General features: G+C 37.3%; 1 protein-coding gene and 1 long non-coding RNA gene across 2 annotated transcripts; one reads left to right on the top strand and one right to left on the bottom strand.

The window, feature by feature from the left end:
* Positions 1 to 274: 274 nt before the first annotated feature.
* On the top strand, positions 275 to 3,242 carry LOC147291797 (uncharacterized). The gene is made up of 4 exons (XM_086236028.1): positions 275 to 776; positions 1,123 to 1,269; positions 2,027 to 2,454; positions 3,087 to 3,242. Exons 1-4 carry the CDS (start codon positions 275 to 277, stop codon positions 3,240 to 3,242), a joined length of 1,233 nt encoding a protein of 410 aa, XP_086092154.1.
* Positions 3,243 to 10,965: 7,723 nt separating this feature from the next.
* On the bottom strand, positions 10,966 to 11,985 carry LOC147291796 (uncharacterized). Its single transcript, XR_015121551.1, has 3 exons — positions 11,924 to 11,985; positions 11,724 to 11,819; positions 10,966 to 11,138 (listed from the first exon to the last, which is right to left on the bottom strand). It is a non-coding gene; the product is annotated as an uncharacterized LOC147291796 (long non-coding RNA).
* Between the last annotated feature and the right edge of the window lie 274 nt (positions 11,986 to 12,259).

Genomic DNA, 12,259 nt, shown 5'->3' with positions numbered 1-12,259 from the left:
TGGAAGAAATTGGGCCGCATTTGTTAATTTTGAATGGGTACTGGGTCGCATCCACTATACTATACTAGAATTGGGCCTATGTCTAAAGCTCTCTTTTTGAGAATGAACATTATACTAATTAATTTCCTTGTTTAGGTTTTTTGAGAATAAATACGAACTTTGAATATTATTTGTTTTCCAGAGTTCTTAATTTTTTTTATCTGGCTCATGCAGACAATGTTGGACCATATATATCTTGTGTTATATATTGACATTACATATTCATCCTTCATGCATGTTTCAAATCTTTACAGCGGAACCAAGTCAAAAGAGATGGTTCTTCGAAGACTGCGTGAACCTATTCCACGCTGCATTAAGAGGTGACTGGAAAGTGGCTAAACGAATCATAGATAAAGATAAGACTATTTTACGTGCCAATATCATAAGAGGAAGGCAGACTGTTCTTCATGTCGCTGCTGGAGCACGACATGTTCACATTGTGAAGGAGTTGCTGAGAATGTTAGACAAAGAGGACTTGATCTTGAAAGATCAAAATGGGAATACAGCCTTTAGTTGTGCTGTTGCAGCTGGAACTTTACCGGTGGCTAAGATGATGTTACAAATGAATCCAAGCCTGCTAGAAATTCGGGGTAGTCAAGGAAGGACACCGCTTTATTTTGCCGTTTCGTTTGGACGTGACGAGATGGCGTTGTATTTATATCCAAAAGTCATCAAAAATGTCGACGAAGGGGAACGAGCTGAGATATTTTTCACTTCCATCAACAATGAATTATATGGTAAGCATGCATGCATGTTATGTAAGATGTTTTCCTATTCCACTGGATCCTTTTCCTAAAAGAAAAGGATGGAATTGATTTTGGGTAACAATACTTTATTTACAACTTACTTCTCATTGGGTAGAAGACCTTCAGGTAAAAAACTACATACATGCAATCATTTGATCGAAAACCATACGTGCATGTAAGCTAAGCCCGAATGTTTTTATGCGTTAAGGACTGAAACCTTAGACGTCTGAAATTAACTATTAAGCCCACATGTTACTATTAAGTCACATGTGCAGGTTTTGTGATGCAAAAGTACTTGATCTCAAATTAACTATCTTTGTTGGTTTTTATTATACAGTATTAGCCTTGAAAATTCTTCACGACTACCCAGAGCTTGCAGTGGCTCGTGACATGAATAGTGAGACAGCTTTGCATTTGTTGGCTGGGAAGCCTTCAGCATTTGCCATCAAAACTTCAGGAATATGGAAAAGCTTCATTTACTCTTGTAATTCTCTCCTCATTGCACCGTATTAATTAAGCTTCATTTAATCTTTCCATTACTCGATCAGTAGGGCTGGCAATCTAGTCAAGTTATGATTTGGTATCCAGGTCAAATACTAATCAGTTATCCCAACTCATGGTACATCGAGTTATATTAATTGTGTCACATTTTGGTTGACTTACATGTGTTGTGAATTAAAATCTTTTAAACTTAATCTATCACTCATAAACTCGTAAAATAAAAGTATACATAATCTTATTGCTAACAAAACATAAAGAATAATCCCATAATTGTGTAAAAAAATTCATACAGTATCATATGAAGAAAAGAGAAAGTCATTTTCTTTATATGATACAAGTTTTTTGAAAGGTTATATGATACAAGTTAAACGAGTTTGTAATGTTAATTGGGTTATTCGTGTTTAATATTTGTCTTGTATGTTTATTATTTATGTCATCAAATCGTGTCATTTAGTAGTTTGTGTGAAGTAATAGATATTTCTAACTGGGCAGTCTCATCAATGGTACAAGTTGCATTGCATAAATTTATATTTTATTATGACATTCACAAATTTTTTTGGATTATTTTTAATTACGACATCTATCCTATGTACATATATGTTTGAAAGTATAAATATTTCATAAATAATCATAGAATAGAGATATTAAGACTTGTACAATTAAATTTGACGTTAGCAAAAGTTAATAAAGAAAAAAGAATATTTTCATAGATGACAACGTACTTGTTTGACGTGTTGAAGGTACAAATAAGGGAAACAGGACAAGAACTCCTGGTCTTCAATTACTAAAATGCCTTTTGGAAGAAGTTTTATGGAACAATGACAGTATGGTCACCGACAATATAAGAAGACCTTCACATGCACTATTCATTGCAGCAAAACTAGGAAATTTTGAATTTGTGGATGAGCTTATTGGCTCTTATCCTGGTTTGATATGGGAAACAGATGACTGCAATCGAAGTTTATTTCACATTGCAGTTATGTATCATCACGCAAATATATTCAATCTGGTACATAAGTTTGGTTTATACAAGGATATCATACTCTCTTACAAAGATAATAAAGATGATAACATACTGCACTTAGCGGCAAAGTTAGCTCCACGGCATCAATTGAATACCTTGTCAGCACTTGTCCCTCAAATACAACGAGACTTATTATGGTTCAAGGTAAACATCCTTTCCCTTATTTCTCTATTATTTACTTATTAATTTATATCTAAGAGATGGGAGGAAAGACTTGAACTCTTGTCAATCATAAGTGTGGGATAAAATGCTCTAACCCCTCGAGCTACATGCAAGTCCCTAGCTACTCTCTCTCTCTCTCTCTCTCTCTCTCTCTGTCTTAAGAGATCCCTTAAATAAGGTTGTTTGGGGCCATTCTGCATCATAGTTCAATGATCCGAACTATCTATTTTTTAAATCTCTATTTATTAATCATCTATGTAAAAAATTAGACAAATAAGAAAACCTTTGACTATTTGGTTAATTGATGATTATTGTATTTATAGGAAACATTGCGTTCGTTTATTTATTCTATCAAAATTAGATATCTTAATGATTTACAATCTGTTTAATTTTTTTAAGATTGATTCTCGAATGAAAACTTAGAAAATAGATTACTCGGATCATTAAACTATAATGCGAAATGTACCCACTTATATTAGATCGATGGCCTTATTTAATGGATTCCTTAGTAGAAGTTGTCGATCTCTATCAAAATGATATCACAATATTAAAAATTATTTTTCATTGTTTTACTATTCCATACACAATATATGCATCGTATTATTGATGTGCAGGAGGTGAGAAAGGTTGTTCCACCATATTATGTAGAGATGAAAAACTCAGAAGGCAAAACACCAAAAGATATATTTATCGAAGAACATAAAGGTTTACCGGAAAATGGAGAATCGTGGATGAAAAGTATCATGCATGCTTGTTTCAAACCATTATAAAGTTTAAATAATAATTGGACGATAGCCTCTTTTATTTTGGTATGCCAAAATAGACTATATTGAATTGTGTTTTTTCAATATCGTATTGTATTATACTATACTGTCCTTAGTATTTTAAGGGTCAATTTGGATTCATGGATTTGATTTGGTGGATTTAGATTTAGGCTCTCCAAATCTAAATCCTTATGTTTGGGAAGTATTTGGATTTGGCCCAAATCCACTATGGATTTTAAACGCCGAACATTGAGGATTTCAAATAGCTAAGGTTTGAACATTTGTTACCCTCAAAATTCGTCCGGCTCGGGCCTCGAGAACCTTGAACGAGGAACACTGTTAGTCCTCTTTGAAATTTGGCGATAGTGTGCGGGCGTGCCACTGTTCACGGCCCAAAGGCCGGATACAGAAATGGATTGAACTCGGGTCGGCCCAAAGGCCATTTTGTTGAGTTGAATATGGATGATGTGAGCTTCGGCCAAGAGGCCGTTTATTAAACCAATTTTGGCCACGAGGCCATTATTCTATAGTTTAATAATAATTTGAATTGTGCGCCAGGATCTGACTTCTGATCAGTTGATTGTACGACTAAGTGAGGAACAACTATCTCCAGTCTGGATTTTTTTTTATGCCTTGTTCCACAAGATCTTTTCTAATAACACTGTGATATAAATTACAAACAAATATAATATAAAAGGAATTTTACAGTTATTAAATAATAGATAGATATCATCAACGTTAGCGGTAATCCGTCCTTGTTCAATAATATCTAGATATTATTAATAGTAAGGAAATTCACAAAATAGTTAGTAATTATAGAATAGTTAGATGTTAAATAAAAATAATTTCACAGTTATAATAATAGATATATATCATGAACGTTAGCGGTAATCCGTCCTTGTTCAATAATATCCAGATATTATTAATAATAAGAAAATTCACAAAATAGTTAGTAATTATGGAATAGTTAGATGTTAAATAAAAGGAATTTCACAATTATTAATAATAGATAGATATCATGAACGCTAGCGATAATCCGTCCTTGTTTAATAATACCAGATATTATTAATAATAAGGAAATTCACAATTGTTAATAATTGCGGACAATAATATAAACTTTTTTTTTTTTTTTTTGAGAAAAGGAGTTTTCATTGATTAAGGAGAATTGGAAACATCTGCTGAGAAGATTGGGAGCAACCAGGGGGGTGCTTCCTCAATCCAAGTGGAAAACTCATTACATGATAAGGCCATTTTGGCTACAGCATTAGCTGCCATATTGCAGCTGCGAGGTACCCATTGACAGGAAAATAGTAAACCAAGTTCCACAACCTCGTTGAGCAGAACAGCATCAGCACCCAAATAGAGCGATTGGGACACAATCTTTGCCATCACATCCTTAGCATCAAGCTAGCTCCAGTAGAACATGTCTGAAACCCAAGTCCCAAGCAAAACGTAGACCTTCTCTTGCAGCGATCAGCTCGGTGTGAGCAGAGTATATGAACGGTTGCGTCTGTAAAGCTCCAGAAGCTAAAAATTGACCCTCTTCATCTCGAATCACTATCCCGACACCTCGAGCACCCAACACAGAGCTGGCCGCACCGTCAACATTGACTTTCACCCAACCAGGCGATGGACACCTCCATTGATGGGCCGGTGCCGGTGTCGGTGTGTTCTCCTTCCTTAAGTTGGCCTCCATATAGTTGCGCGCGAATTCATCCATCCGATCAAAAAGCTTGAGAGGCGAGATAGCAGAGCCATTAAAGAGGAAGTCATTTCTGGCATTCCATAAACCCCAGCATATGTAAGCTGCAAGTGTCAGTTCAGTTTGGGAAAGAGTTGCAGATAAGTAACATAGGAATCCAGAAAACCCGTCCCACTTACAACTCCTCGAACCACCATGTAGCACTGAGAGTTTCCAGACATCATGTGCATAGGGGCAATCCCAGAGAACATGTAGCAAGGTCTCAGTGGCTCGCCTACATCTGGGACAGGAAGAGTCAAGGGTCACCTTCCTCTTGAATAAAGTGGCTCGGCATGGTACAAAGTTGTGCATACATCTCCAGAGAAAAGATTTCATTTTATTTGGGCATTGCAAGGTCCAAATTGTTTTCCATATATTTGAATCCACACCCGTTGAAGTAGTGGGGTTTCCAGCAATTCTATCTTTTTCAGATCGAGCAATTTTGTACCCACTACGGACACTATAGAGGCCATTCTGTTCATAGTGCCAGAAAAGGCAGTCTTCTCACATATGTGTACTCGGGGGGATACTCAAAATCGCAGTGGCTTCTTCCTCCCAAAAAGATTCCCCGATGAGACGTTCATTCCAAACACCTGGGGCCAAAAACAGCTCAGTGACAATTGTATCCAGCGCCAATATGGGAGGAGAATAGATTCGGAATGAGGAAGGTCTTGGGATCCATTTATCTTGATACATGCGAATACAGAGCCCAGTACCCACCCTCCATCGTAGTCCCAGTTGAAGAAGCTCTCTGCCCCAAAGGAGGGATCTCCAGATGTGTGAGGCATGACTACCCAGCTGGGCGTGGAGGAGGAGTCCATTGGGGAAATATTTAGCTTGATAAATCCTTGCCACCAGCGAGTTGGGCGCAGTGAGGAGACGCCAACATTGCTTAGCGACCAGGGCTTGATTACAGTCACCAATGTGTCTGAAACCAAGACCACCACCATATTTTCCTCGACACACTGTATCCCAGGTGGCCCAGTGAATCCCCCAATCATTTTTAGCCTTCACCCACCAGAATTTGGCGAAAATGGAATGAAATTTTTGCCACACTCCTTTAGGCATCCGAAAACAGCTCATCGAATAGGTGGGCATCGCCTGAAGGACGGCTTTGAACAAAACATCTTTCCCAGCACGTGATAACAGTTTTTCTTTCCACCCATTTACACGCTTCGTGACTCTGTCTAAAATTTCATGAAATAGCTGTTTATTTCCTCTACCTGCAAAAGTTGGCAACCCCAAGTATTTCTCATGACAATCAACAATTTTTATTTGGAGAATATTACACACCGTTGACTTCACCTCATCAATAGCATTAGGACTAAAGCACACTGCTGACTTGGCAAAATTAATCATTTGTCCAGACGCCGTCTCATATTCCTGGAAGATTTCTTTGAGAGTGAGGCTGGCTTCCCTGTTGGCACTCAAGAAAAGGATACTATCATCAGCAAAGAAGAGGTGGGAAATCGAGGGGGCAGTAGGGGAAACACGGACCCCCTCGATGGCCCCTCTACTCTCTGAAAATAATATAAACTTACTCTGCATGAAAAGTAAACTCACACGTACGTTAATTAAAATACAAAAATGTAAAACTCACACGCACGTTAATTAAATGCGGAATTTAATATTTATGAAGGTATAAGAATACACTATCAAAAATATAAACTCACTCTACGTAAATGTAAACTCACACTTGCGGTTAATTAAAGTGCATAAATGTAAACAAAATATTTATGACAAACATATAGGAATACATTTTCATAAATTAATCATACCAAGACAGTTGTACTCTGGCAGAGCTAACAAAAGATAAAATAAGGATGCTTGAATTAACTTAACTACAAGAGATGAGAAATAGCTTGACAGGAGCTATTGAGAAATCCAGAGAGCTTGCAAGTTATGAACTTAGTGAAACGGGGAAAATTGTTTGGTGGGAGATTGGTTTGTTGACACCTGTGAGCTTGAGGATGAGAGATGAGGAAAGTGTTTGTGTGAAGAGATAAGGGAGTTTGAGTTAAAGGAAGAGGATGAGGAGGGCAAGCTTTGGAATTTGATTTGTTTGATTGCTTATATGTTAGAGAGGGAGAGAGTTGAGAAAGAGAGGATGAGATTGAGAGAGATTGAAAGAGATGAAGTGCTTGCTTGGAATTGGTGTTTGAAAGAGAGAAAGAGAGGATGAGAGATTTCTTTGGTTTGGATTTTCACGTATGTGTGTTGATTGATGGTGGAGGAATATATAGAAAAAGAATGGAATGATGATGGAAGGGAATGATTATGTTTTGTGGGTGGAGGAATATGTAGAAAAAGAATAGAATGAAGATGGAAGGGAATGATTATGTTTTGTTGGTGGAGGAATTTGGGTGGTAATTAAATTAATGGATAATGGAAAATGATGGAAATTAAGGAGGTGGAAATTTGGGTGGTAATTAAATTAATGGGTAATGGAAAATGATGGAAATTAAGGAGGTGAAATTTGGGTGGTATCCTAATTGGTGTAGACTTCATCTTGGCACAAACTGTATGGTTACTCGAGGGGGTTGAGTAAACTGGCTGAAACACACCCTTGTTCCGATTTTGGACCGGTTTCATGTGTTGGGCCACACATATTTCTGACTGGGCCTCGGCCATTTCATTGGCCCAACGTGATATTTACGGTGTAAACATATGCCCTCCCCATTTCCTTGAGCTTCGACACTGTTTGCCGAGTTGGTTAAGGAAATGTACCTGCATTTCAAATTCAAAAAATACGTTCTGCTACAGCCCAGTATAATCCTCTTCAAATATGGTGCCAATACTTGGTATCCGTCATTATGATATTTAAAATTTTCCGTCGTAATGGAAGTATCCCCGGTAAATACCCATGTATTGCTCCTAAAAATACAGCATCAATACGTATGTATACAGTATTTGAAAATACCCGGATCTGACAACCGACACTAGGGTCCACACCATCATTGCTGTCTGAGTGGAAGAACAATGAAAGCAGAGTGAATCCGAAAAAACGAGGAAAGGTGTCCCCCGCTTTCCGCGATTTGGGGGTGACTGTTGATGATGATGTTTTGGCCCCCGCTTTCCGTGATTTGGGGAAAAAATGATGATGATGTCTGGTGAGTGGGATGGATCGAGCTGTTGAACGGATCCGAGGCCGTGTCTATATAAAGGTCGTTTTGGCCATTCAATCAGCACTTCATTGCTGTTCATCGCCATCAATCCTCAGTGAAACCCAGCAAAGTTCAAAGTTTTGAAATTTCCTCCTTTCAGCCAAAAGAAACCAAAAAACCTCACCTCTCCTAACATAAAAATTAAAAAATGGCAAATGGTCCTAACTTGGATTTGAACATGGCCCTCCCTGGACAGGCAGTCTTGGTTGGGGAAGTGTGGCGACCAGCCTTCTTGGTAGAAGGTCATCCTGTCACTGTAAATGACTCTGTAATAGTAGATGGTCACATAGCCATAGCAGTGGCTAATTACGTTTCGACCCCTGGAGATCGACGACTACTGGTTCGTCAGAATAATGATACGGCTGTTAGAGAATCCATGGCATTCTCCATTCAAAGTGCTGCTTCGGTGGTGGACATGGGTGAACGTCTTATGGCTAGATCACAAGCAATTGATGCCCTACGTGCAGAGGTGGCGTCACTCCAAAGCTTGTTGAGTGCCTCATACCAAACTGTCGCGATGCTCCTGCAAGAAAGGACAGAGCTATTGGGACGATGCTCGAGGCTTGAGAATAATGTCAAGGAACAAGGAAAGAAAAGAAAAAGTGAAGAACATGCTGCTTCTGGCTCTTAGCCAAAAGAGTAGGATTCTTCTTTTTCTTTTGTGTCTTTTGACTTTCTTTCTTTTCATGCTTTGTAAAAATTTCTTTTTTATCAATGATCAAGCCTCCATATTTCTTTACTTGCGCTTGTATTGATTTGTCTGGGCTACATACTCCGTAGATGGGCTTCAGCTTTTGGGCTTGACTCCAAACCGGCCTTGTTAGGCCGTAGCTTCAGGTCTAGCATTTATTTGCTTAAGGACAAAACCTAGAGTTAGGTATGTCAGCTCGAACGGCCGTAAGGCTGACCTGTTTTTGACAAAAATGGTTGTCTTGAGCCATGAGTTGGCTGACAGACTCGACCTTCAGGGTAACTTTTCTGCCTTTATAACACACTGCTTATGTAGAGTGTTCTGACTACTATCAAACCATTTCTGAGTTTAGCCATATTTGAGTTTTTTTTTCTGCTCTTTCCTTTTTTCAGGTCAAGCAAGAAGCAAATCTTCCATTTCCCCTTCTCTTTGAAATGACAACTCCAGTCAACTTAGAGTTGGACTTGAACACTTTCGCTTCTGGCCAGCAAGGGCAAAACAGTGCCACTTGGACTCCAAGTTTCACCATAGGGGATTGTCCAATCACAGTGGAGAATTCTGTGATGCTGAATGATGGGATAGCTGCAAAAGTGGCCAGGAGTGTGACCACTCCTCGAGATTAAAGACTGTTGGCAAATTGAGAGGATGAAGATGCCATCAGAGACTCACTAGCATTTGCTATTCAAAGTGCTGCCTCTACTGCTAACATGGGTCAGCGCTTGTTGATCAAGTCTCAGGAGGTTGCTTCCCTTCGTTCGCAGGTGGACGAACTCAAGCATCAGTTGGATTTTACTTATGCCACAGTGGGCGCTCTGAAGAAGGAGAGGGATGAGTTATCGAGAATTGTGTCTCGATACTCAACTGACATGGCCACCACCCTGGCCGAGATTGAAGGTGTCAATGACCAACTACAGAAGAACAAGAAGAGGAAGGGTAAAGATGCCTCCAGCTCCAAGGCAAAGGAGTAGATCCTTCTGCCTTGCATTTCCACCATTGTATCTGGCCATTTTGGCCTGTTTCTGTAACAGTTGATTTTTTTTTTTTCTTTTTTGGATGGGTGGCCTAACATGTTAAGCCCATAATTTTTTTTTTTATATGATAAATAATACATATATTAAAACAAACAAAGCAAGGGCCTAGTAAAATCAACCTAAACAACTTTTTTTTTTGAACACTACAAGAAAAACCTTAATATATATCAGTGATAAACCGATATCTATTTAGGTTTCCAACCGATATATTGAGTGCTGATATCTATTCTCCCATATTACATATCGGTTATACACTGATGTCTATACTATATTAGATATCGTATTTGTTTGATAATCTGATATGATATACCACCATCGTTATCAGATATTAATCATTTCTGATATCTTAAAAACTGCATTCCGATATGTAAGATACTTATGATATCATTAGTAATTTTGAAACCGATATAAAAAATGTATTCAATATCGTCTTGGTACTTAACATCAGATATAAAATGAGTATAGCATATCGGTTTTGTAATTAAAATTGGATATAAATGGTGTATCACATATCGATTTGGTACTTAAAATCTGATATAAAAGGTGTATAACATATCGGTTTTGTAATTAAAATTGGATATACAAAGTGTATAACATATCGATTTTGTACTTAAAATCGGATATAAAAGGTGTATAACATATCGGTTTGGTACTTGAAATCTGATATAAAAGTATCCTTTAGATATCAGTTTTTTGTTTTTTAAATGATGTTGAAACATCATTCTTTATCGTTGCATTTTTACATAATCTGATATGCAATAGGCTTCTAATATTGATAAAAATTAATTGGTAAATATGCATCCATGCAACAATTACTAAGCTTCTAAAGTAATCCAACTTAAATTCTTCCATTCATATAAATAAATCCAACATCCAAACTCAGTAATGAAGTTAACAAAATAAGATTACAAATCCATATAAAAATATGGATAGCCCTCATCATGTATACCTCAAAATCACTTGCCTATCTCCATAACCTTCACAAAATCCATCTCTAGCTAGCTAGATCCTAATTAAACACATGCCAACATGTACAAAAATAATGAAGGCATGACAGTGCAATTCAGCTAGGCATAAATTCTGCCTATACAAAAGATTTGAATGTGAACTAGCTAGTATATATCTTCATATCTACAACAGAATGCTCAAAAAGGTACCAAAAACATGCATGTTAGTCTAAATAAAATTCATGGAAACATAATCTCCCCATTCAACCCGGACTTCATCTATTTGTTCATGTGTGTAACTGCTCCTCTTGTTCTTCAGGTGACTCCACTGAAAACAAGAAAGAAAAGTGCATTAATTAATAAGATTGCAGCAAGGATCCCAAAGTATTGAAAAGTGCATTCAGCAAGGATCCCAAAGGGCATTAAAAAAATATAGGCCAAAAGCATTAATAAGATTGCATCAAGTATTGAATTTAGATGGCTGCACATATATATGATTTAGATGGCTTTCAGATGGCCTACATTTCTTGCATTCAGCAAGGGCTTTCAAATGGCTGCACATATATATGATTCAAAAAATGGATCATGCAAGTATAAATGAGTAGTCACAGTATCAGCCTAGAGTTCAGCAATAATGCAAGTTAAAAATAATGGAAATAGAAGAGAAATGCAGACCATCAACCCAAACACACTCTTTAATGCACACAGCACCAACCCAAACACACATACACAGAAAAAATTAAAAAGATGCAAAGCCAGAAAACAAAGTCTTAAAAACCAGCAACAAACTAGTATCCTAGCTAGGCCATCCCTTCCTTCTGTAATTCCCTTTTACAAGTTTCCTAAGTTAGAACTGTACAAAGGATAGCAAAATATACCAGTCAACTGCCCCAATAGGAGTAAGTATTCTAACCTGCGACTCATATGCAAGGGTTGTGTCCTCAACTATTTCCTTCATGTACCTCATGACATAATATCCACATTCAACACCACCCGGTTGTTTAGGACACTACAGACAAGCAAAGGAAATTACATAGAGTTATACTTAATTAAATTAGTCCAATGTGTAAGACATAAGAAACTTAAAGACTTAAGTAATACATAGACACTTACATAGAGATGCTTCCAAGTTGGTGATTTCGGCCCTTTCCTTCCCGTAACCCCATTAAATTGTCTAATAGCACTAGTTTAGACAAAATATCAATTTAAGTTATATATCACAATTTAATATACAATCCATATTATGTAAGATGGTACATATTAATATACAATCCATATATATATATATATACTCATGAATGGTTCAGAAATAACTGTATTGATATGAAAGAGCAAGATACCTTTATCTAGTTTATCCCACAAATAACAATATAGGAAACACGAGTAATTTGTGCCACTTACACTTTTTTAAACCCATAAGGGCTTTAATTTCCAGCAAAAGAGAACTTA

This window comes from Dryas octopetala, chromosome 3 (genome assembly GCF_963921425.1).
Source record: "Dryas octopetala chromosome 3, drDryOcto1.1, whole genome shotgun sequence".
In the NCBI taxonomy this organism is placed as follows: domain Eukaryota; kingdom Viridiplantae; phylum Streptophyta; class Magnoliopsida; order Rosales; family Rosaceae; genus Dryas; species Dryas octopetala.
The sequence above is the reverse complement of the archived record's forward strand: the minus strand, read 5'-3'. Positions and strand labels throughout refer to the sequence as shown.